We start from the raw sequence: 23,344 nt of genomic DNA on the forward strand, positions 1-23,344 counted from the left end.
CGGGAAAGGCGGGCGGCCGGGTCAGCAGGCTGGGCTGGGCCCTCCCAGCCCACTTCCCGGGGGGCCCCTCCAGCCCTGCTCTGCTCCGGGCCTGGCGGGCAGCGGGGTCAGGCGGTCTTGTCCCCACAGTCCTCATCGACGGGGTGGAGTGGAACGATGTCAAGTTCTTCCAGCTGGCGGCCCAGTGGTCCTCCCACGTCAAGCACTTTCCCATCTGCGTCTTCGGGCACTCCAAGTCCCCCTTCTAGCCCCGCCGGCACGGCCTCGCCAGCTCCCCGCCCTGCAGCCCCGCGGCTTCCCGGTTAACATTTCAGTTTACGCGGAGACAGACCCTCGCACACGCAGAGACAGTCTTAAGTATGAACACGCCGGCGACCTGGAAACGAACGGGGCGGCTGCCCCCGGGCCCGTGACAGCTCCGCTTATTAACCAGAGTGTCCGGCAGGGCTGGGGGGTCAGGGGCACAGTGTCGGGGGGGGCTTGAGAATCATGGAAGGCGTGATTCGGCCTCAGGACCCCGCGCCAGCCCCCCCAAGACGGGTTCTCGCCTTCGCCTCCTGTCCTGAGAGCTCCCTGCTTCCTCGGGGAGCCGGGGTCAGGCGCACAGCCGCGCGGGCCCCCAGGCACCGAGCCGGGGGCCCCGAGGCCCGAGGCCAGCCTTCTGCTGGGGGCGTCCTGAGCAGAACACAGAGGCCAGTCAGCCCAGCCCTGGGCCCCAGCTCCGCCCTCTCGTGGTTCCCAATAAACTCCAGCCTCGTGGGGCAGTGGAGGCTTTATAGGAGCGGATATTTCTAATGCTTTTAAATACATGTTATAATGTAGCTGCCAAACAGACATTGCTCTTCTGAAGTCCCAGCAGCGCCTCAGGGCTGTGGCCGAGCCAGCAGTGCTGTCCCGCATCCCAGCCCCGCAACCCCCGCCTCGCCCCAGTGGCTCGCTCCCGCCGTGTCCTGTAAGCACCGCTGTGCTGCCAGGCGTCCCCACCCCACACTGGGCCAGCCCAGTGGGCCTCCGCAGCTGCCCCCACCCCGGCCTGCCTGCTGGCTGGGAGGCCTCCGAGCCTGGCAACCAAGTGTGTCACCTGCCACACTAACGTGGCCAGACCGTAGGCGCTCCACCGGGGCCGTGGGTGTGGGCAGCCCAGCACCTCACGGGCCAGGACCTCGCCTCTCTAGGCCAGGCTCCTCAGAGAGAGGTTTTGGGTTTGGGGCCCATGTGGGGACAGCTGCACGCGCCACCTCCCCAGGCAGCAGGAGAGGGGCGTCCTGACCCAGGGTCCTGCCCAGTCCCCCTGCTCCCCAACAGCCCTGCACTCCAGGACTCCGCAGGGAGAGCCTGCCGGCTCCTCGCCCTTGTCAGCTGTGGCCATAGGACACGGGGATCCCCCCGTGGGGCTGTGAGCCCCCCAGGCTGCACTCAGAAAAACAGTGCCAAACGCAGCACCGGCTGCAGGCCTTTCTGGTTCCTCTGGAGGACGGGCCTTGCCAACAGCCCGTGGCACAGCGGAGTCCCACTCGGGGCTGAAAGAGAGCCCCTCTCTCTTGCCTGGGACCTAGCTGCTTACCTCCTCCCCCAGGCGGCCACACAAAGTCTGAGTGCCCGACACACTGGGTCCCAGTGGCAGAAAGGATTTGCATGTGGCCCGGGACCAGGGCTCCTGCCCCTCCCTGGGAAGCCCTGGGCGAGGCTGCCGGTGCTGAGCCCACCGCCTCGGGCCGGCCTGGGCAGGTCCCCCGTGGCTGTGCTCAGAAGCGGCCTCGGGACCTGGAGCCTCCCCACCCTCACTCCCGCTGCTGGGCTCAGGGCAGGGCCGTGGTCAGAGCTCGTTTCCTTTCCAAAGGTCGCGCTCAGCGGGAAGAAGCTCTGGTTGAGACGCCCATGCCGGGCCCTCTGGCTGCAGAGCTAGTTTTCATTAGAGGAAAGGGCCAAAGTGGGGCTCTCCTGTCCACCGTGGCTGGGAGCTGCCCTCCTCCCCACTCCCCGGCTTCTGGTCTGTGCCCCTGTGCCCACGAGGCGAAGACGCCCGCCCCTCTGCTCCAGGCCCCAGGGCCCGGCCGCCGCTCTGCTCCTGGACTGGGAGCTCGTGCCACCAGCCCTGGTCACCCCAGCTCCCGCTGGTGCCTCAGTGTCCCCATCAGCTGAACAGGGATGGTCTTGCCTGCCCCGCCTACCTCATGGAGCTGTTCTGAGGGTTCGTGTAAGAGCACTTTGTCTCTCAGAGGACGATGACACACAAGCCAAAGCCGTCTGTGACTGAGCCAGTGCAGCCATGAGCACGGGGAGGGCGGTGTGGGGCACGCGTGAGGTATGTGGGCCCCAGACGTGGCCCCACGGGACAGGAGCAGCCCCCTCACAGCCGGGGTCTCAGCCCAGTGAGTGACCAGAGGCAACTGGGACTCAAAGGTTAAGCCACCAGTCACCTTCAGGCAAGGCCAGGCTCCTTGTGGGCCTGGCGGCACAGTGTGGGCAGGCCCTGCCCTTGCTCAGGCCAGGTGGAGGCCAGCTCGCCCGGTACCTGGGCCACTGGGCCACTGCTTCCTCCTTCCTCATGTTGGTCCCCTGGGCCACCGTCTCCTCAGGGCATGCAGGCCAGTGTCCTGAGTCAGTGTCACGGCCACAGCTCTGTGCAGGGATGGCCTCGGTCCAGAGCCGAAGGCCTCTGGCAAGGCTGGCGGGATCAGAGCCGCCAAGGCCAGCCGTGCTGGCCTCAGTCCGAGAGGAAGACCCGACTGGCCTTTGTCCCCGAACAGACTCCCCACGACAAAACCGGGCCACGCGCTTCCAAAGGCCAGTTTCCTGAGCCCCACGCCTGTCCCTCCGCCCCCTTCTCACCACCTGTCCTGTCCTGTCCTGTCCTCCAGTGAGGTGGGAAGACAAGGGCCTGGCAGGGGCCAGGCTGGGCTTGGGGCGCCCTCCCCGAGGGTCTGACCCTGCAGGCCAAGGGGGGCCACTGTTCCGTCCTGCAGCCCCCACGCGGGTCTGCGCGTTGCTTGGTTCCTAGGATGTACGTGTTGCTAGTTTGGTTTTTTTTTTAATGGAAAACAAGATAAATGTAAATAGCCTTTTGGGAAACAGAGTCTAACCCGTCCCGTATGTGACCACGTGGACTATTTAAGGTGCTGATGCGAGACTAATAAAGCCGGGAGCACGCCTCCAGGTCCTCCCCGCCTGTGTGTGATTCCTGCCCGGCCGCTGCCGTCCCCAGCCCGGCGCCCGCGCGCCGCGGGCAGGCGGACACCCGAGGGGCCGGGGGTCGCGGCGCGCCCGGCTGGGGGCGTGGCCCGCGCGGCGAGCCCCCCCCCCACCGCGGCCGCGGAGCCTGGACTCGGGGCTGGAGGGGGAGCGGGGAGCGGGGTGCGGGGCCGCCGGGGCCGAGTCGCGGGCCCCGGGCGGGGCCGCGTCCGCGTGGCGAGCGGAACTCCGGGCGCGCCTGACCGTCGAGCCCGGACGCAGGCGCAACGCGGGCCGGAAGCGGAAGCGGCGGGCCCTGCAGAAGCGGAAGTCCCGCCCACCGCGGTGGGCCCGCCCGCCCCCTCCTCTCGATCCGGGGTACCCCTCCCTCCGGCCGGGTGCCGTCCGTGCCCACCTCTGGCCCCGGCCCCAGCGTACCTCACCCCGCATGTCCTTGGCGGGTGTGCCCCGCCCTCCCCTCCCCGCCGCCCGGTACCCTAGTGTACCGCACCTCCTTGGCTTCGGACTCCTTGGGTACCCCACCTGCCCGCCGCCTCCGTACCCCCAGTGCATCCCGCCCCGCCCCCGCTGGCCGATGCACCCTCCGCAGTTCCCTCCGCTTGACCCTCCACTGTGCTTCCCCCCGACCCCGGCGCTGCCACCCGCCAGCGGACTTCTCCCGGCCCCATGGAGTGGAGAGGGGCGGCTGCGGCCTCCTCGCGCGGACCTGCGGGCGGGGTGGGGGTGCGTGGTGCGCGGAGCCCGGCTTCGGGGTGTGGCTGGGGTGGCGTAGAGGTGAGGTCACAAGGGTCTGGAGAGGGGAGGCGGGCAGTGCCTCCTTTCTCTCTTGGTGGCCTGGTCATTCTTCCTGAGAAGTCACCCCAGGGCCTCGGAGGGGGAAGCCAAGGATCTGGAGCCATGGTGGGAGAGGGGGCTTCCCTGGGGGAGGCTGCGGGAGGGCAGGGGGCTGCTGTAGCTGCTCCAGCCTGGGGTGACCATGTGAAAACCAGCTGCAGGAGCTGGGAGACCCAGGACACCCAGTGTGGGGGACCTTTTGGGGCTCACTGGCTGAGGTCCACCCAGCACTGTCTAGCCAGTGGCTGGAGGATGAGCCCAGCAGACCCTGACGCGGCTTCCCTCTGCCTGAGGGGCCCAGGTAGGTGGGGCCCTCCCCCCAGAGCCCCAGAGGTGCAGCTGAACAGCCCAAGGGGCTGGACATGGATGGCGTGAAGCCCTGGTTTAAGGCCCTCAAGGGGAAGAAGCCAGAGTCGTGGCTGCCTGAAGCGAACGGGCAGCCCTCTGCCCCGCCAAGCCCAGCGATGGCCTGGGGCCAGCCCAGTGCCCAGAGCGGCAGTCAGCAGGTGCTGCAGACTCAGGACTGGGTAAGCTGAAGGAAGCCGTGGCCTCTGCACCCCTGGAACCCCCAGCACTGGCTGGGGGGGGCGGTGTGGGTGGAGACGGGGCCTCTCAAGCTGGCGGAGGGCCGAGTGGCCTTGGGTAAGAAGCAGGTGCTGAGGCGAGGACCACAGAGCGTCAGCATTCTCCTCCCCAGAGCCCCGAGTGGAAACCAAGGTGGGCGTGCACCCCTCTTGCCTCCCACCACTGTGGCCACCCCGACACCAGGCGGCACCAAGCTGGGGGAGCCCAGGCAGGGGAGCTCTGCCCCCATGGCAGGGACCGTCCTCCTGACCAGGTAGGTGAACAGTCGGTCAGCAGGAGGAATTTGTCACCAGAGGTCATGAGCAAACACTCCTGGAGCTCTGCTGTGTGACAGCTCCAATCTGGAGGCACCTCCGTCTGCCCCCAGTGAGCACGTGGGCAGCTGCCCCGCTGCTGCGCAGCCGTGAGCAGACGGGACACAGCTGCTGTTGCCCCAGGGATGCTTCCTAGGCAAAGGCTCCCTGGGGGGGCAGGGGGCAGGGCCTGGCCAGACGGAGCTGGGCTGTGGCCAGCCGAGTGTTCGGTGTGTGCACATGTGTGATGGCAGGTTGAGAGTAAGAGGTGGTGGGGGAAAGCGCGGGCTCCGTGCACCCCACCAGCCGCGCCCCCGCCCGAATGCCTGTGGGGCACCTTTGGGGGTGCTGGGGGACCAAACGAGCAGACCGTCGGCTTTCATGAGGCCGGCATCTCGGGACAGGTCGTCCAGGATATAAACCACCAGCAAGTTGCCTGTTGGGCTGTCACGGCAGGAGCCGCTCCGGAGGGCGCGGGACCTGGGGACATCCCTCCTGGCCTGGCGGCCCTCAGGCAGGGGCCACCTGCTGTGTCTGCAGTTCTGAGTGGTGGGTGGGTGGCTGTAGGTCGGGGGTGGCAGGAGATGGGGGGCAGGTGGGAGGCAGCAGAGCAGGAAAGGCGCGCCAGCGGGAAGCTGCACGGCAAGGGCCCAGGCCCGTCTCCATCTCCGCAGGCTCCTGGGGCCGGGGCGTCCCTGCCTGGGGTGGGGGTGAGGGGGCTCCCCACACCCTGGTCGCCCCTCTGGTGTCCTCCCACCTCTTCCCCCTCGGGGCTGCAGCCCCTGGGGCAGTGTCAGCCGCTTGCTGCGGCCTTGAGGTGCACAGCAGGCGACGCTCCCCGGCTGTCCTGCAGGGAGTCTTCCCCGTGGCGTGGGATCGTCCTCCGGATCTCCCTCTGGCCCCTTGTCAGGCCTCGTCCTTCAGGGACCAGCCTGGGTGACACGAGTCAGCGGCACTGCTCCCTTCGCCCCTGTCCCTCCCGGCCCAAGCCCCGTGGACGCCGCCCACCCCTGCTGCGGCCCCCAGAAGGGCAGCCACGTCAGGTCTGAGGAGACCCCTCCCGACAGGCCTCTGCAGAAGGCTGGGCGAGCCTGTGCCCTTCTGCCCGCGACCTGTCCTGCTGGAACGGCCACACAGGGCGCCGAAGAAGGCAAGAACCACAGGACGGAGTTAGGCAGGAGGGGCCGACCACATGCCGGTGGGCGAAGCTGCCCTGGCTCCTGAGCCCCGGTCCCCCGTGCTGCTCGCTGCATCTTAATCCCCACTTCCAATGTGAACTAACAGTGCAGGGCGCCGGACATCTGAAGGCGATCTCTTGCGAAGGAGCGGGAAACACCTCGGAAAAGGGGCATCAGAGGGAGCACAGGCCCGGCAGAGCAGGGCAGCGGTGGGGGGTGTGGCCGCGACCAGGGTGACCTGCGCCATCTCAGAAGGACTGGCCCTGCGGCCAAACGACAGGGACCCGGAAGGGAGCCCTGGGGAGGCGGCGATGCGGGCACCACGGGAGGCACGTGACCGTGCCAGGTCAGTGCAGAGACGGGGCGAGGCAGAGGGTACAGACAACCATTCAGAAACCTGTAGCCGCTACGGATGTAATCAACAGATGCAGAGGACAGGCGAGTGGAGAAGGCACACTTGTTTGTTGTTTTCTTTCTTTTTTTTCCTATCGACTGTACTTGCGGCATTCAGAAGTTCCCGGACCAGGGATCAGACCCATCCCACAGCAGTGACCCAACCTGCTGCAGTAAAAACGCCTGAGCCTTAACTCACAGAGCCACAGGGAGACTCCGAAAGGCACATTCGACAACAGGAAGAAGCCTAGCAGGACTCATGGAAACCTGAGAGAAACTTTAGGACACCCCGAGGTGTTAGCGGAAACTTGGCAGTGGGAGAGACCGCGTGCTCTTGGAGAGGGAGACCCGCCGGCAGAGAGGGTTGTCCCAGGCCTGTCCCAACCCAGTGACGTCGCAATGAAGACGCTAAACGCTCGTCTTCCTTTTTCGACTTGGCAAACGGTCAGGTGGAGAAATAAGCAAGAATAGGTCCGGCTCTAGCAGCTATGACTTCATGTCAAGCTCGTCCGTCATCAACGCGACGGGGTCCTGTCACGTGACGCCTGCGCAGCAGCACCGAATGGGGACCTAGAAACTGACCCAGATGCCCACGGGCACTGCGTGCAGGCTTCGACGGCATCTCGGATCGCGGAGGAAGCGTAGACGGGGTGATGAGTTGTGCTGGGACACTGGGAGCTGTCTGGACGCCGTCCCTCGCATTGAGCGAAGAAAAAGCAGACCACAAGAGGACTAGGAACTCTGGGCAGATCCCTTTGTGACGGTGGGGAGGAGGCGGCCTTTGGAACCACGCTGCAGAGTCCAGAAGCTGTAGAAGCAAAGATGGACACGTTCAACCACGTGGAAAACAAACTCTCATCCAGGCAAAAAACACACCACGAGCAAAGTCAAAATAACGGACACGGTTGCCCAGACTCTCGAGTGGCAGCAGGCAGAGTCCAGATACGTGGTGCTGGAACACGGGCTGTCTCCAAGCCAAGGGATGGAGTCGGGCTCTCGCCTGAAGCTGAGGACAAAAGTTACCTTGAGATGGATCAAAGGCATACACCTTCGAGCGAAAACGGTGAAACTTCTTGAAGAAAACCAGGGGAAACTTTGTGGCGTTGGGTTTGGCAATGATTTCTTGGGTGTGACACCAGTGGTACAGGTGACAGGAGTCAAAGTAAAGGGGACTTGATCGAAATTTAAAAATTTGGTCGTCAAAGGACGGCATCAACAGAGGGGACAGTCAACCTGTGGAACGGGGGAGAACGTAACTGCGAGGCTTGGGGGTGCTGACCCCCCAGTCGTCAGAAATCTGAGCAAAACTTTACAGTTTGACCCTCTGCATCCAAAGTTCCACGTGCAAAAGCTCAAGCAGCACAGACCATGAAGTATCACAGCACACGTTTTTTTCTTAATGTTTATCTTTTTGTCTTTTTGTCTTTTTAGGGCCGCACCCGTGGCATGTGGAGGTTCCCAGGCTAGGGGTCGAATCAGAGCTGTAGCCGCCGGCCTCCAACACAGCCACAGCAACACGTCTGCAACCTACACCACAGCGCACGGCAACGCCGGATCCTTAACCCACTGAGCGAGGCCAGGGACCGAACCCGCAACCTCATGGTTCCTAGTCGGATTCGTTAACCACTGCGCCTCAACGGGAACTCCCAACACATGGGTATTTTTAAAAAATCCTTCTAGAAGTAGATGCATGCAGTTCACACCCATGTGGTTCACGATTCAGCTGTCCTTGCGAATTCCATATCCGCTAAGGGATTAATGCCTTGAGTATCTAGAGAACTCTGAAAGCAACAATGACAACAATCACTTGATTCAAAAGTGGGCAAAGGGCACCCCCGTTGTGGCTCAGTGGTAAAGAACCTGGATCTATGAGGTTGCAGGTTCGATCCCTGGCCTCGTTCAGTGGGTTAAGGATCTGCTGTTGCCGTGCGCTGTGGTTCCACATGCCGCAAGTGTGGCCTTAAAAGAAAAAAACGGGCCAAGGACTTGTCCCTCCGTGGTGCAACGGGATCAGGGCGTCTTGGGAGCAGTGGGACGCAGGTTCGATCCCCAGCCCAGCCCAGTGGGTTAAGGATCCAGCATTGCCACAGCTGTGGCTTAGGTTGAGACCGCAGCATGGATCTGATCCCTGGTCCAGGAACTCCATATGCCAAGGGGCAGTTCCATTGTGGCTCAGTTGTAACCAAGCCAACTAGTATCCACGAGTAATCGGGTTTGATCCCTGGCCCCGCTCAGTGGGTTAAGGATCCAGCGTTGCTGTGAGCTGTGGTGTAACAGGTTGCAGACACAGCTCGGATCTGGTGTTGCTGTGGCTGTGGTGGAGACCAGCAGCTACAGCTCCAATTCGACCCCTAGCCTGGGAACTTCCATGTGCCGTGGATGCAGCCCTAAAAAGACAAATGCCAATAATTTAAATAAAAGAACAAGGTGAAGATGTGGGGAAATCGGAACTCTTGTCTGCGGCTGGCGGGAACGTAAGATGGTGCAGTCGCCACGGGGAGCAAGACGGAAGGTCCTCAGAGGCGTAGGCACAGCACCGCCACGAGCCCCAGCAGCTCTAATTCTGGGCAGACGTCTGCAAGAGGCAAAGGCAGGGACCCAGAATCCTGCCCATCCATGTTTGCAGGAGCCCTGCTCACAGTCGCCAGAAGGTGGATGCAAAGCAAATGTCACTGACGGATGAATGTGGGAAAAACATACAACGGAGTGTTATTCAGCTTAAAGAAGAAGGACGTTCTGGCACCTGCTGCAGCACGGATGCGCCTGAGGACGTGGGCTGAGTGAGCTGAGCCAGACCCAGAGGGACAGTCGCTATATGGCCACGACGTGAGGTCCCTGGTAGTGTCCACTTTCGAGACAGGAAGTAGAACGGTGGTGTCTGGATGGGGAGTTAGAGTTCATGGGACAGAGGCTCAGTGTGGGGAGAAGAAAAGTTCGGAGTTGAGAGCGGTGACGGTTGCACGACAGTGTGGAAGCACTGAGGCCAGTGAGCTGTGCATGTAAAAATGACTGAATGTACATCTTGTTATGTGTATTTTATCACAGTTAAAAAAAAATAATGGGGGGGAGTCCCCGTTGTGCCTCAGCAGGTTAAGAACTCAACACAGGTGTCCGTGGGGATGTGCACTTGATCTGTCCTCACTCAGTGGGTTAAGGGTCTGGCGATACCCCGAGCCGCAGATGCAGCTCGGATCCCGTGTGGCTGTGGCTTAAGCAGGCAGCTGCAGCTCCGGTTCTGCCTCCAGCCCGGGACCTTCCATATGCTGAGGGTGCGGCCCTAAAAAGACACACCCCAAAAAAGGACCCAGAGACTGTCTGCTGAGGCACAGCTGCCTGTGGAGGAGAAGCAAAACCAGCCCCTTCAAGTCCCAGACAGCAAGCTTCCCGGCAGCCAGCCAGGTCGGCCTGGCACAGAAGGGCGGGCCTCTGAGCGGGAGCTGGTCCCGAGCTGTAAGGAAACAGCGGTGAGCGCGAAGTACAGAGGAGACGGCGGGGACCTGGAGCGCAGCCGGCGCCGGTGCGCGTCCCTGAAGGCTGGGAGGGAGGCGGTGCGGGGCCTCGATGGCCCTGGTGCTCCAACCGCCAGTCCTGCAGGGCTCTGCCAGTCTGGCCTGGAGACCACAGCCTGGGCCAGCTGGGGCCAGCAGGTTGTACGAAACGGATCGCAGGCCGTCCCGTGCGGACCTCCCCTTGAGGAAGCACCGGGTGCGGCTGGAGCGCCCAGCGGGCCACGCACACGCGGCTGCGGGAAAGGGGCGGACGGCGCCCAGAACCCACAGGCCTTTTGCCGAAGGGGAGCCCCGACTGACCAGAGAGAGAACTAAATGCTATGAGGTGTCAGGGACATAAAAGACATTGAATTGACAAAACTAGGAAAGGCCAGGGGCGGCCTAGGTGCCGGCAGCAGGGTCGGCGCCCCTGCTGGTGCGGGGATCCGAGCGGGAGAAACGCCCCTCGTCCGTCCGGCAGCAGGCGCCCGGTGGTCCGGGCCTGGGGGTGGTTAGATGACGCGCCCGTTGCTTCAGGCGAGAGCAGAAGGGCAGTGACCCCATGAATGAGCCCCTAGGAATCCACATGGAAAAGTCTCAGAAGCTAAGGGAACAGCAGGTGGAAAGCGTCCTGGCCGCTGCGGGGACTTCCGGCAAAGAGCAGCCCCGTGCCGCTCGTGGTCGCTGCCCACGTCTGTCTGAGGCAGGGACCGAACCGGCTCCTGGCGCCTGGGGTGGACCGGGAGCCTTGCTCCAGACCTTATCAATAGGTTTTATTTCTCGAGGAAAAGATCCGAAGCCGGCGTGGCATTGTTCATGTGGGGGGCACATTCGCGGGTTCTAAAATATCGTTTCCTTTACAGTCTCCTCCCATTTCAAACTAAATGCACGCGTGAGGCCAGGTCTCTCACAGGTGGATCCCAGGGTGCAGACCTGGGGCCCCAGGGAACTGTAGCTGGCTGCAGGGGCCTCCCCTGTGGTTCGCACAGCCCTCCCCTCACCTGCAGTGGCCCAAGAAAGCCCAGCCCCGCCCAGCCCTGCCAGAGCTGTGGGTGGGGTGCAGCACCCGGAAGCTCGGGGGCAGCCCACAGTCGCGTTCAGAAAGAAGTGGCCAAGCCATAAATCTGTAGCAATCCCATGAGAAATCCCACACGCGCCATCCCAGTGCTTTCAACATGCCAGTCTCAGCAAAAAGGCGTCATGTGACCAAAAGAGCAAAGAAAAAAGAGGCGTAGCCTTGAGCAGCACAGTCATCGCCGGGTGTGGCTGGCTGGGCACGTGGATGCTGAACTCGGCGAGGAGAGCAGCAGTCGCCTTTTCTTTCCGCTGGAGCCTAGGGAGTTCAGCAACACCTCCTGTCCCCTCACCCCTGAGCAGGGCGGGAAACCTGTCTGGGGAGCAGATGCCCCAGGGACAGAGACCCTGAGAGGTGGGAGCAATGAAGCGGGAAGGTGGACAGCAGGTGGCCGAGTGGTAGCCGGCATCACAGCTGCCCTTTTGGAGAGACCGCTGTCCCCGTCCCACGGGAGCGCGGAGCGGGGCCCTGAGACGGCCAAGGCAGCACCAACCCGGGAGGTTAGAAAGACGTCCCCGGGGGCGGGGGGGAGACAAGCGTCCCCTGCCCCTGTGTATAGCACAGAAAGGAGTCCGCTTTTCCCAGGGAACGTGGGAAGATGAAAGAGCTTCTGGTAAGTAAACAGAGGAGAACAGAGCTTAGACGTGTGGTGGAGGGACTGGGAGACGGGGAGCTTGGCGCCAAGCGGGAGAAAGACGAGAGGCTGGAAGGACCACCCAGAGGGCCCATGGTGCAGCCGAGCGGGCACGGGGGTCCTCGCCAGAGAGCCGGCGGGATGGAGCCCCCGGGGCCAGCACCACGCACCAGGTGGGGGGTGCCTTTACCACGGGGTCTCACCGCATGGGGAGCAAAGCAAAGACCCTGAATCCTGATGATCTGGATTGTCTTACAAACTGATTTTCTTCCTCTCTCTTTTTTTTTTTTTTTTTTTTTTTTTGGGTTTTGGAGCCACACTCGTGGCATATGGAAGTTCCCTGGCTTGGGGTCCAACTGGAGCTCCAGCTGCCGGCCTACACCACAGCCCCAGCAACGCCAGATCAGAGCCGCCTCTTCGACCTACACCACAGCTCATGGCAACACCAGATCCTTAACCCACTAAGCGAGGCCAGGGATCGAACCTGCATCCTCACGGATACTAGTTGGGTTTGCTACCACTGATCCACGCCAGGAACTCTCACACTGGTTTTCAAACACCTGAAGACACGAATAACAACTCTAAAGTGGTCCCTGGTGGCCTAGGGGCTGACGATGTGGTGTTTTTACTGCTGTGGCGCAGGTTCTATTCCAGCCCCGGGAACTTCTGCACACTTCGGGCGCAGCCAGAGACGAGTCAGGCAAGGTTCATGCTGCCCAGAGCGGCCACGTGTACGTAGGGAGCCAGCATCCCCGGACAGCAGTGCTGGGGAAGGCGAGGAGGGGCCAGAGCCAAGGAGGAGCGATGCGTGAAGCACGGGTTGAATGCCCTGAACGCGCAGTAAGCACGTCCAGCCAAGCCGCAGACTTGACGGCCCTGGGAGGAAGCACCGCGGGCTCCGGCCTCCGGGACTGCGGTGCGGGGACCCTGTTCGCCACGTTTCTGTCCCCAGCGCCCAGGAGGGCACAGGACACAGAAGACATACTGTGCTCAAGGCGTGTGTTCTGAATACAGGACGTTGCTTATAAACACAAGGAAACCGTGTCCTGCTTGGAAATCTACTGATAAAATTCTCGTCAGTAGCAGGAGGAGGGAGCTCACGTGATTCTCTCCTGGGCGTCGAAAAATTCCCTGCCTGCCTGTCAGCCACCTTGGGAAACAAACGAACGTAGGAAGACCTGGGCCTTTCCGTGAGCTGCCAAGCGAGCAGGGCCCGCGGCACACGTCGTCCAAAGGGCCGCCCAGCGTTCAAGCGGCAGGCGGGCATCGTCACCGCAGTGAGACGGCTGGCCGGCAGCGGGAGCCGGTGCCAGAGTCGGGAAGGGGAGTGAGCCGTGAGGACCTAAAAGGAAAAGATGAAACGGTCACTGTTTGCAGTTGACGTGTTGTCTAAAATCCACGCAGACCGAGGAAAGTAAAAGACCAGGCGCAAAAGAGGGAGACTGGCTAAGTGATCCCCGATGCAAACGTGACAGCTTCCAATACGATGAAAACAACCAGAAAATGCAGAGGAAGAAGGGAGGGATCCCTTCCCTCCAGCAGCAGAAACCACGGCTCCTAGAAGCAACCTGTGCGTGTGTGATACCCGCACGGAGGACGCTGCGAAATGTGACTCACCGGCCGAGGATGCCCCGGAAACCTGTCCCGTGTTATTGGGTGGGAAGGCTCAAGGCGGCGGGCGCTTTGGGTGTTTTGGCTGTGCCCGCAGCCTGCAGAAATCCCAGGCCAGGGATTGAAGCTGAGCCACAGCAGTGACAATGCTGAATCCTTAGCCATATGCCACCAGCGGACTCCATGTTTTCAACCTTTCAGAATTCCCCCAATAACTAATTCAGGTACTCCTGACTTAAAAAAAAGAAACACTTGGAGTTCCCTCAGGGCTCAGTGGGTTAAGGATCTGGCATTGTCACTGCGGCAGCTCTGGTTCTAGCTGTGCTGTGGGTTTGATCCCTGACTCAGGAACTTCCATGTACTGTGGGCATAGCCTAAAGAAAAAAAAAAAAAAAAAGAAAGAAGAAAGAAAGAAAGAGAGAAAGAAAGAGAAAGAAAGAAAAAAGAAAAACACTTTTCATGAATTTTGAAAACTTTATCTTAAAAGTACATAGTGTTTCCAGCGGTGAATTGTTATCTGTTGTTGTGTAATAAACGTCTCCATAATTTAGCTGCTCGGAATTAAAGAAGTTTCATAATAATTTCTTCAGGAGCTCCCTGGTGGCTCAGCAGGTTAAGGATCCCAGGTTGTCACTCTAATGGCTCAGGTTGCTGCCTGGGCACTGGTTAAATCCCTGACCGGGAAACTTCCGCATGCCGCAGGTGGATCCAAGAAAAAAAAAAAAAAAGGGGGCGTTTTAAAAAATAAGAGCAGGGCGTTCCCATTGTGACTCAGAAGTAACAAACCTGACTTAGGATCCATGAGGATGCAGGTTCCATCCCTGGCCTCGCTCAGTGGGTTAAGGATCTGGTGTTGCCGTGAGCCGTGGTGTAGGTCACAGACGTGGGTTGGACCCTGCAGTGCTGTGGCTGTGGTGTAGGCTGGCAGCTGCAGCTCCGATTCTATCCCTGGCCTGGGGACTTCCATGTGGCTCAGGCATGGCCCTAAAAAGCAAACAATAATAATAACGACAACAACAATAGATAAGAGCAAGGCCTTGGTCCCAGCGAGGAGATCCACAACCCAGCACAAACAGTCCAGGACGGATCGGATCCTTGTTTAAATTTGGGGGTTTGCCTTAGGCTCCGCATGGCACCGCAGAGCGGGGGGGCGGACTTTTCCTTGATTGATATTGGGGTGACTGGCTGTCCATTTAGAAAACCACAGCTGTCTCACCACTCCTCTCGCGCACACACTGTTAAAGCCTGACCGCAGGGGTTCCTGCTGGGGCGCAACGGGACCAGTGGTGTGTCTGCCGTGCTGGGACCCAGGTCTGATCCCTGGCCCGGCAAAAAAGAAAAAACAAACAAAAAATTCCGAAACACAGAAGCACTGGGAGAATGTGCCTGTGTTTAGAATCTGTGTGGGAAATGCCCACTTTAGGCCAAATCCATACAGGAAAGTTCCGGCCAGTAGAACTGCTGTTTGAAAGGTTGGTACGAGGGGAGTCAAAGCGTTACAGGACCGTCTGGAAGAAAATATTAGTAATATTTAAGATATTCAAATGTTCGCCAGCCAGAATCTATGAAGTTTGCTTCAGAATAACAGCAAAATGCTTTTTAAAACTGAGCAGAAAAGCGGGTAAAGGGTGTGGACGTAGAATTCATAAGAAAGAGACCGAATGGGCCAAGACCATAAGGACAGACCTGCCTGGCGTTGGTGAGGAGACGAGGAGAATAATAACTCTGCGTTGTTGGTCTGTCTTTCTTTCTTTCCTTTTTTTTTTTTTTTTCCGTCTTTTTAGGGCCGCACCCACGGTATATGGAGCTTCCCAGGCTAGGAGTCCACTTGGAGCTGTTGCTGCCGGCCTACACCACAGTCACAGCCACAGCCATATGGGATCTGAACCTCATCTTTGGCCAACACTACAGCTCACAGCAACACCGGATCCTTAATCCAGTGAGTGAGGACAGGGACCGAACCTGCATCCTCAGGGTTACTAGTCAGGTTTGGTACCAATGAGCCACGATGGGAACTCCCTACTGGTTTCTCAAAGAACCAGTTTGTGCTCATTTTCCATTATTTTCACTTTAATGCAACAGTCTTTCCTTGTTCTCTCTTTAAACTTGAACTTCTTTGGTTGGTCTTTTCCTAGATCCTGAATCACTTTCTTTGTCCCTTGTCCTGGGGCTTTTTTCTAACTTTCTGCTTGAGAGCTATCATGTGTCCTCAGAGGACGGCTTTGGCCACCCTTCTGCCGCTCCTCCCCCAGGGGACCCTGGGCTTCCACCCCAGTGTTCCCAGTGTCTGTGCCCAGAGGAGTGTCTCATCCTTCTGTGACTGGGTTCCCACTGGGTGGCTCTGCCGCCACATGCAGGATGTCACTGTGGTGCCCGCGGTGGGTGTAGGGTGGGTGTCTGTGCTTCCTGAGGCCTCAAGCTCGGCCATTGTTTGGCTTGTGAGAGTGGGTCCCCTGTGCATGCTGTCAGGTCCCTCTGCTTAAGTACTTGAATCTCTCCTTTTAAAATGTGCTGTTTTTATAAACACAGGGGAGCCCGTAACGGGGAAGGGCAGCCCGCTGGCCCCCAGCCCCCTTGGCTCCCCGCTCTCCTAGTCGTTGCTGCTGCACCTTCAAGAACACACTCTGCTGGCTTCCAGCCGGCGTCCTGCTGAGGCTGCGGGCTTGCTCGGCCCCTGCAGGCACGTGCCTCCTGCCTTGGCCCCTCAGTTCACACGCATGCTGCCCCCAGGGAGCCTGGTCCTCAGCTGGGCGAGGGCAAGTTTTCCCCAGAAGCTGAGCTTTGGCTCCCCTTTTTCCCTGCAGGTGACGCCTGGGCACCCTTCCTTATCTTGTGTGTGACGACTGCGTCTTCCCCAAATGTGCCGTGAAGCCGCGACCCTCGGCTCACAAATGGCTGACGGCTCAGCTCTGGGGGCTCTGCTGTCCCTCCGAGGACCCTCCTGCGGCTCCTGTGGGACCGGCTCAGGCCCCACCTTCCCCCCGGGCGGCCTTGCCTGGCAGGGCTCTCATCTCACAGCTTCCACAGCGCCCCGAGGAGGTTCAAGTTCCCGAGACTTTAACTTCCACATGTTTGTTTTCTTTCTATTTTTTTTTTTTTTTAGGGCCGCTCCCACAGCATATGGAGGTTCCCAGTCTAGGGGTCCAATCAGAGCTACAGCTGCCGGTCTATACCACAGCCACAGCAACATGGGATCCAAGCCACGTCTGTGACCCACACCACAGCTCACGGCCATGCTGGATCCTTAACCCACTGAGCGAGGCCAGGGATCAAACCTGGAGCCTCATGGATACGAGTCAGGTTTGTTACCCCCGAGCCGCGACGGGAGCTCCAGGCCGTGTGTTTCTGTTGCCTTCACACGAGCGATGCTTTGTTGTGAGCAATTGCCCCTTGGCCTTCCTGCCTCCAGGGAGGCTGGGCCCCCAGGTGGTGCCAGCTTCTGCCCCTTTGTGAGCGCCCTGCTTTGTAGGCTCTGGAACGTGGGCTCTCTCTCCTCCTACAGCGGTTCTGAGCTCTCCCCACCCTGCCCTCTGTGCCAGCCGGCTGCCTTTCCTGCTCCTGCCCAAGCCCTTCAGTCTGGACCCTTGTTCCCTCCGGGGGTGTGTGGTGTGTGCGTGTGTGTGCGTGCACGCGTGTGCATGTTCTCTGTTCTCTTTTTTCCTGAAAAATGTCTATGTGATTGACTCTCCCATTTTCTCATATTTTGGTAACTTTTCCTTTGTTGGTTGGTTTGGCTGCGCCCACGGCACGTGGAAGTTCCCGGGCCAGGAACAGACTCCGAGCCACAGCAGCAACAACGCGGGTCCTTAACCCGCTAGGCCACCAGGCCCTCCTTGTCACCTGTTTTCTATATCAGATTTCTGTGATCAGCATTTGCTGTGACGATGCTCTGAGGCAAGCAGCTCCAAAATGTCCACGCTGCTCAACCACGGACTTTGGTTCCCTGCTCGCAGGTCCGCGGGCAGCAGGGTGTGTGCCCCTCATTCCTGGAGGTCTCCCTGGGGGCTGCGCTTGTGCCGTGTGGTGGACACTTGGAGGCCCACTCGGTCTGCACAGGCAGAGGTGCCCCGGCAACATTCTGTGGATTGCCGGGCGCCAGTGGGCAGGGTGACCCCCTCGAGCAGGAACCACTGTGCCATCGCGTATCAGAGGGCAGGCTCGGGTGTCATTACAGGAGGGGTGGAGCGTTTGGGCAACAGTCTCCCGCACCCTCTCTAAGGGTCTTAACTCGGAGCTGACTCTTTTCTTCCTTTTTCAGCTGCACCCTCAGCATATGGCAGTTCCCAGGCCGGGGATCAAATCAGAGCTGCAACTTCGACCTCTGCCACAGCTGTGGCAACGCCTGGGGATTGAACTGGCAGCGCCACAGAGGCAAGCCGGGTCATAAAAGCCACTGGGCCCAGCGGGAACTCCTGACACCACGCTTTTCATTTTAAAGAGCTTACCCTTCTCTGAACGGTCCTTTCCCACACCGCTCGCCTGGTGGAGAGGACAGGACCACAGCTACGGGGGAGGTGCCGTGCTTTCTTCGCTCCCTGTCACAGCTCCTTGGCCTCTGGCTGGTGGTTTGGGTTCTGTGCTTCATGCCGAGGCTTCCTCCAGTGGGGGGGCTGCTGTCAGTCTGCCCTGACCAGTGGGGCACCAGGGCTGGCGGAGGGCTCCCTGTGCCAGGGCAGCCTCAGCAGCCGTCCGGTGCCCTGGGGTGTGATGGGTGGGGTTCTGACACCCCACTCTCGTGTCTGTGCGCCTCTTCTCTGGGGCTGGTCTCTTCCCCCAGAAAGGACCCTCCTCTCCTGGGTGGAGGGGACACAGCCGGGCTGCCACCGTGGGGGGTGCAGAGTGGCAAGGAGGCTGGGAACGTCACTTTACTTTTTGGCTTAAACAACAGAAGTCTGTAGTCTCACAGTCTGGGGCTGCAAGTTCAAAGTGTAAGTGTCAGCGGGTTGGTGCCCCCGAGGCTGGGGGCGCCGAGCGCCGAGCAGCCTCCGTGGCTGCAGACAGTCGCCTCTCCCCCGTCTCCGCTCACGGTCTTCCTTCTATGTGCATTTTTCGGGTCCAAATATCCACTTTTTTTGCCATGCGAACCCTTTTCAAGTGTGTGGTTCAGTCGTGGGAAGTATATTCACGCTGTTGTGAAACACATCTCTAGAACTTTCTACCTTGCAAATTTGAAGGTCTCCCCGTTACACAACCCAACCCCCACCCAGCCAGCCCTGGCAGCCATGGTTCCATGCTCTGACTCCAAATCCCACGGTGTCCCCGCTAACTCCTGTGAGCAGACGAAGCAGTGTCTGTGCTCTTTGGTGACTGGCTCTTCCCCGCAGGGTCTCCGAGGGGCACCCATGCTGCTGCAAGTGTCAGAATGTCCTCCTAAGGCTGGGTCACACTCCATTGTGTGCATTGCCCCTTTAGGCTTATTCCCGCGTCTGCTGATGGGCGTTTGGGTTGCAGCCACTTTTTGGCTACTGTGAACAATGCTGCTGCGAACACGAGTGCAGAAATATCTTTGAGGCTTGCTTTCAGTTCTTTGGATGTACACCCAGAAGTGGGATTGCTGGATCATATGGTAGTTCTATTTTTAAGGTTTTGAGGAATGGGGATTGAGTCTGTCTTAATCCTCTTTTTATTTTTAGCATCCCCCCACCCCCCGTGTCCTCCCGGAGGTAGCCTACCTGGGGAGGAGGGGTCCCACGGGAGCACAGCGTGCTTCTGGCCTTTCCCAGTTGGGAACCTCTTCCAGCCTCCTCCCTCCTGGGGACAGCTCTCTTTCACGGACGCCCCACCCACTCTTCTTGCGTCCTTATGGACATCTGAGCCTTATTTTTTCGCCTACACCTCTTTACTCTCATTTTAGAGGGGCTGGGGGGCGGCTGAACTTTGGGTCCCACCTCCTTTGAGGCACATACAGCCTGAGTGCCTGTTCTGGGGGCCTCCCCAGGGCGGGCATGGGGGCCAGGTCCAGAGGGCTGCTTCTGCCCAGCCATGCCTGGGGAACCAGCTGCATGGACTTCACTGCCTAAGGGGCTGACAGTGCACACAGAAAAGCAAGGAAGGTGCTGGGGCCGGGGTGTCCACGCGCAGAGCTGCTGTGCAAAGCCACGCGAGGCCACAGGACCAGAGGCTGAGGTCCTGCCTACTCACCGGTGCTGGCTGGGGGAGAGGGGCGACCAACTCAACTTTGGAACGCGCCCCCCTGGTGGCGAGGGCGACGAGAGTTGGTGGGTGCGGGGACCCCCAAAGGGTGGCCGGCGCGGACCCCTGACTGTCCCCGCAGGTGTGCGAGCCGCAGGAGAGCAGCTACCCGAGCCGGCGCTGGAGCCTCAGCATCGATCAGCGCCGGCGGCAGGCTCTGCGGGGCGGCAACGACGGCGGGTGGACACAGTCCCTCAGGGTGCGCGGGGCGGGGCGCGCGGAGGGTCCGGCCCCTGCCCCGCCCCCGCCCCGCCCCCGCCCCGCCCGTCTGCCCCTCCCGACCCCGCCCTGGCCCGCTGCGATCCCTGACCCAGCCCTCCCCGCAGGACCTCTCGCAGATCGTGGCCCAGCTGGTGTCCGAGGACGTGGACAAGGACGTGCTCCTCCCCCATCCGCCGAGGACCGCCGAGTCCACCAAGGCCTTCCAAGCCGCCTTGGTCCGGAGTGCGCCTTTCCGGCACAACGTGACTTTGGAGGCCCAGGCCTCGAGGTCTCGGCCCTCTTAAGAGCCCACTCAGCCCAGTGTCTGTCTGCCAGCGCCTTTCCTGTGGGTTCTGGGGAGACAGCCTGCCAGGTCTGGGCCGCACGTCCCCTGTGCCCCATCACAGCCCACCTGACGGTCACCACCAGCCAGGGAGGAGGACACAGGCCGGGAGGGCGTCTGGCTGCCCCTCCTCAGAGCTCACACCCCAGAGGCCTTGGAGGCCCCCCAGTTGGTGTGATGTGTTCAGCCCAGCCTTCAAGAGGCTGTCCAGAGAGGCCTGGGGGACAGTGCAGTGGCACCTTCCGGGGTGGCCCCCTAGGCTGCCAGGGGCCATTACCCTGGGGATGAGCAGCTGTTGGTGGCCTGGGAGGGGTGTGGCTCTTGGCGCCTGGACCACCTCTCACCTGGCCTGGGTGGAGGGAGTCCGGGCTGAGGTGCATGGCCCCCTCGGGAATTGGGCACCTGCCTGCGTGGAGCAGAGGTGTGCAGGGACCAGCAGTCTTCCAGGAGAGTGGGGTTTTGATGTCATGAGCCGCCTTTACTGGTGCCTGCCCGCGGGGAGCACTGGGTCTCACTTTGGATCTTCGGGAGGCCCACAGGGGCACATGGACCTTGGGTGATGCTGTGATGGGGAGAAGCGGGCGGCAGGGAGGCTTCCTGGAGGAGGCGGTCCTCCTTGCCTGTGCACCAGGAGTTTGGTGGGCAGAGGGCCTGGGGTAGCTGTGAAGGTGTCTGACTTTGTCTCCGTGTTGAGGGGTGGGTGGAGGGTTTGGGGGTCGGTGAGGCGGGGCTGCGTTTTGGGGAGACCGAGCTGGAGGGGCAGGAGGTGGGAGGAGGGGGGGAGGGAGGTGACCTTAGGCTCCCAGCCTCGGCCCGCAGGGTGGGCGTTTCTTCCCTTGGACTCGGCACCGGACCAGCAGGGGGCTGGGGGCAGTGTGTGTGGTCAGCTTGCGGGGGGCGCTTTAGGCCAAAGGAGGTGATCCTCCCCCAGGCCCAGGGTGAGGGCAGCGCTGGGGGTCCTGCGTGCACTGGCTAGTGGGCAAGGCTGCCCCGCCTGGCCCCTCGCAGACCGGCTGCGGAGAGGCTGCGACCCGCCCTGCTGCCCATCCCTGCCTCTCGCTGCTCCTCACTGTAAGGCCGCAGAGGTCCTTCCCTAGGAAGACGTCCAAGGTCACGCCGCTGGGCCCGCCACCTGCCCCATTCTGTCTGGAGTCCCTTGGGCATAATTTTGTTCCTCCGGGAGTTCCCGTTGTGGCTCAGTGGTAATGAATCCAGCTAGGATCCATGAGGATGCGGGTTCGATCCCCGGCCTCGCTCAGTGGGTTTAGGATCCTGTGTTGCTGTGGCTGTGGTGTAGGTCCCAGATGTGCCTCAGATCCCACGTTGCCGTGGCTCTGGTGTAGGCCAGCGGCTGCAGCTCCGCTTCAACCCCTAGCCTGGGAACTTCCATATGCTGTGGGTGCGGCCCTAAAAAGACAAAAAGAAAAATGGTTCCTGTGTATTCCTCAGCATCTCTAAGTTGGTGCAGAGCCACAGGGATGGTGGGGCTGGGAGGAGCTGGGAGGCGCGTCCCGAGGGGCAGAGAAGGGCAGGGGTGAGGTTTGGGCAGGGCCACGGGAGACCCCATGGCACCCCCTCCTCCTTCTCCAGCCCCCCCCCCCAATGAAGTGGGGAGGAGGTGTCAGGGGCCAAAATCTGCCCTGGGCCAGACACCACGCTGGGCAGGAAAACCCCCAGCCTCTAAGCTGAAGTGTTAGCAGCTATGACGGCAATGACAGGGGCTGGGGCCCCGAGTGGTTCTCAAGGACAGCGTGTCTTCAGCAGAGGCCCAGGGCCTCACCTGCTCACCCTGCCAGGCCTCCTGGGGTGTCAGATGGGGTGGGTCCAGGGCCCTCTGGCCTGCACGAAGGCTCACTCCCTGGGACCACCCAGCGCTCCCCACCACAGCAGCAGAAGCTGCACAGCCTCCCTGGAGCTGGGGCCCAAGGCTGGGCATCGTCCCCCGCTGGCCCTGGGGGGACGAGCAGGGAGGCCATGGCCCTCTCCAGTTGGGCCTGGTGTCCAGGGAGAGGTGATAGTGCCTGGAGACAGTTTTTTGTCCGCCAAGTGTGTGGGTTTCCTGCCACCACCCTAACAAGCTACCACGGAGTCAGTGCCTTCAGGCAGATCCCCGAAGGGGAGGGTCTGCTGAGGCTGAGGCGGCCTCACCGGGCTGTGCCGGGCGGCGGGGCTGCTGTCTTGCCTCGGGCGCCAGCCCCGCTGGGCTTCCAGAGCCCCCACCCCCGTTCTCCGCCTCCGCCTTCGGAGCCAGGGGCCCACAACTCTCTTCTGCCCTGTCCCCACGTCAGGGCCACAGGATGGCCTCAGGCCCGCTTGGTGATCAAGAGACTGTTCTAAGGTCGCTGGTCAGCCAGCTTCCCCACACTCTTGCCACCAGCTGAGCACAGTGACAGGTTTGGGGTGAAGACCTTTGAGGGGCGGCACCTGCCTTCCACTGGGGCGCCTGGCATCGGCTGGGTAAGAGTGCTGCTCAGTTCCCGCAGAGCCCAGGCCCCCAGCAACCAAGAGTTGCGGGGCCCCAGGGTCCCCAGTGCCCTGGCTGGGAGCCTGCATGAGAGGCGGGGCCCCAGGGCACACAGGTCGGGCAGCTCACACTGCTCAGGACAGGGTGCCCAGTCACCACAGAGAGGGGACACTGTAGTGTGACCACTGTGCATCCATTCTAAACTGTCCCAAGCAGGTAGGTCTCTCCCTAAAGTCTGGGAGGACCAGTATGACTCCCCAGACTCAAGGGACACCACTCGGGTGCCCCTGTGGCGGCAAGGACGGTCACCTGGGCTGGCTCGCGGGTCAGGTGGCTCAGAGCAGGAAGCAGAAGCCCCTCTGGATACGCCCGGCAGAAGGGAGAGCTGCCCTTGGCTCCCCTCGCAGGGCACGGCCCCCAGGGCTGGCCGGGCACCTGGGAGGTGTCACTGGAGCCCTCCCCAGGCCAGCATGCAGTTGCTGCCCAGCACTGACCGTTGACCACAATGACTTCGTTGGTCTTACAGAAGCCTTGCTCGCTGTTCAGCGACCCAACAAAGTTTTAAAAATCTCGCCAAGAATTTTATCCTCAAGACTGCTGTTAACAGGGTGAAGTTTGTTCGGATATTTCTAAAGGCCCAGGCAGACACAAGAGCATGTACAGAAATGCAGACTAAGTGTAGAATAGTCCTTTCAGATTTTAAAATGTAGAGAGAAGACATGATTGCTGAAATTAGATGAATGCTTCCTTCCTTCCTCTGAGTTTAAGAATCAAATTATTTTTGTTTTTTGTTTTTATTCAAAAATTTTTTTTGTCTCTTTAGGGCCGCACCCATGGCCTATGGAGGTTCCCAGGCTGGGG

General features: G+C 60.9%; 2 protein-coding genes across 10 annotated transcripts in view; both read left to right on the forward strand.

Annotated features, from left to right (window-relative positions):
• PACS2 (phosphofurin acidic cluster sorting protein 2) overlaps nucleotides 1-3,160 on the forward strand; it is a 57,159-nt gene extending 53,999 nt beyond the window's left edge. For all 9 annotated transcript variants that reach the window (XR_002341117.1, XR_002341116.1, XM_021081612.1 and 6 more), the window contains one exon: nucleotides 130-3,160. Coding sequence is in view for 7 of the 9 variants with exons in the window: in XM_021081608.1 (XP_020937267.1) it covers nucleotides 130-484 (355 nt within the window). In the remaining 2 variants the exon portion in view is untranslated. The remainder of the gene's footprint in view (nucleotides 1-129) is intronic.
• Nucleotides 3,161-3,511: 351 nt separating this feature from the next.
• Nucleotides 3,512-19,981, forward strand: TEX22 (testis expressed 22). Its single transcript, XM_021081557.1, has 3 exons — nucleotides 3,512-4,553; nucleotides 19,558-19,674; nucleotides 19,802-19,981. Exons 1-3 carry the CDS (start codon nucleotides 4,389-4,391, stop codon nucleotides 19,979-19,981), a joined length of 462 nt encoding a protein of 153 aa, XP_020937216.1. The 5' UTR covers nucleotides 3,512-4,388.
• Nucleotides 19,982-23,344: the final 3,363 nt, after the last annotated feature.

Source organism: Sus scrofa, unplaced genomic scaffold, assembly GCF_000003025.6.
Source record: "Sus scrofa isolate TJ Tabasco breed Duroc unplaced genomic scaffold, Sscrofa11.1 Contig1914, whole genome shotgun sequence".
Taxonomy (NCBI): domain Eukaryota; kingdom Metazoa; phylum Chordata; class Mammalia; order Artiodactyla; family Suidae; genus Sus; species Sus scrofa.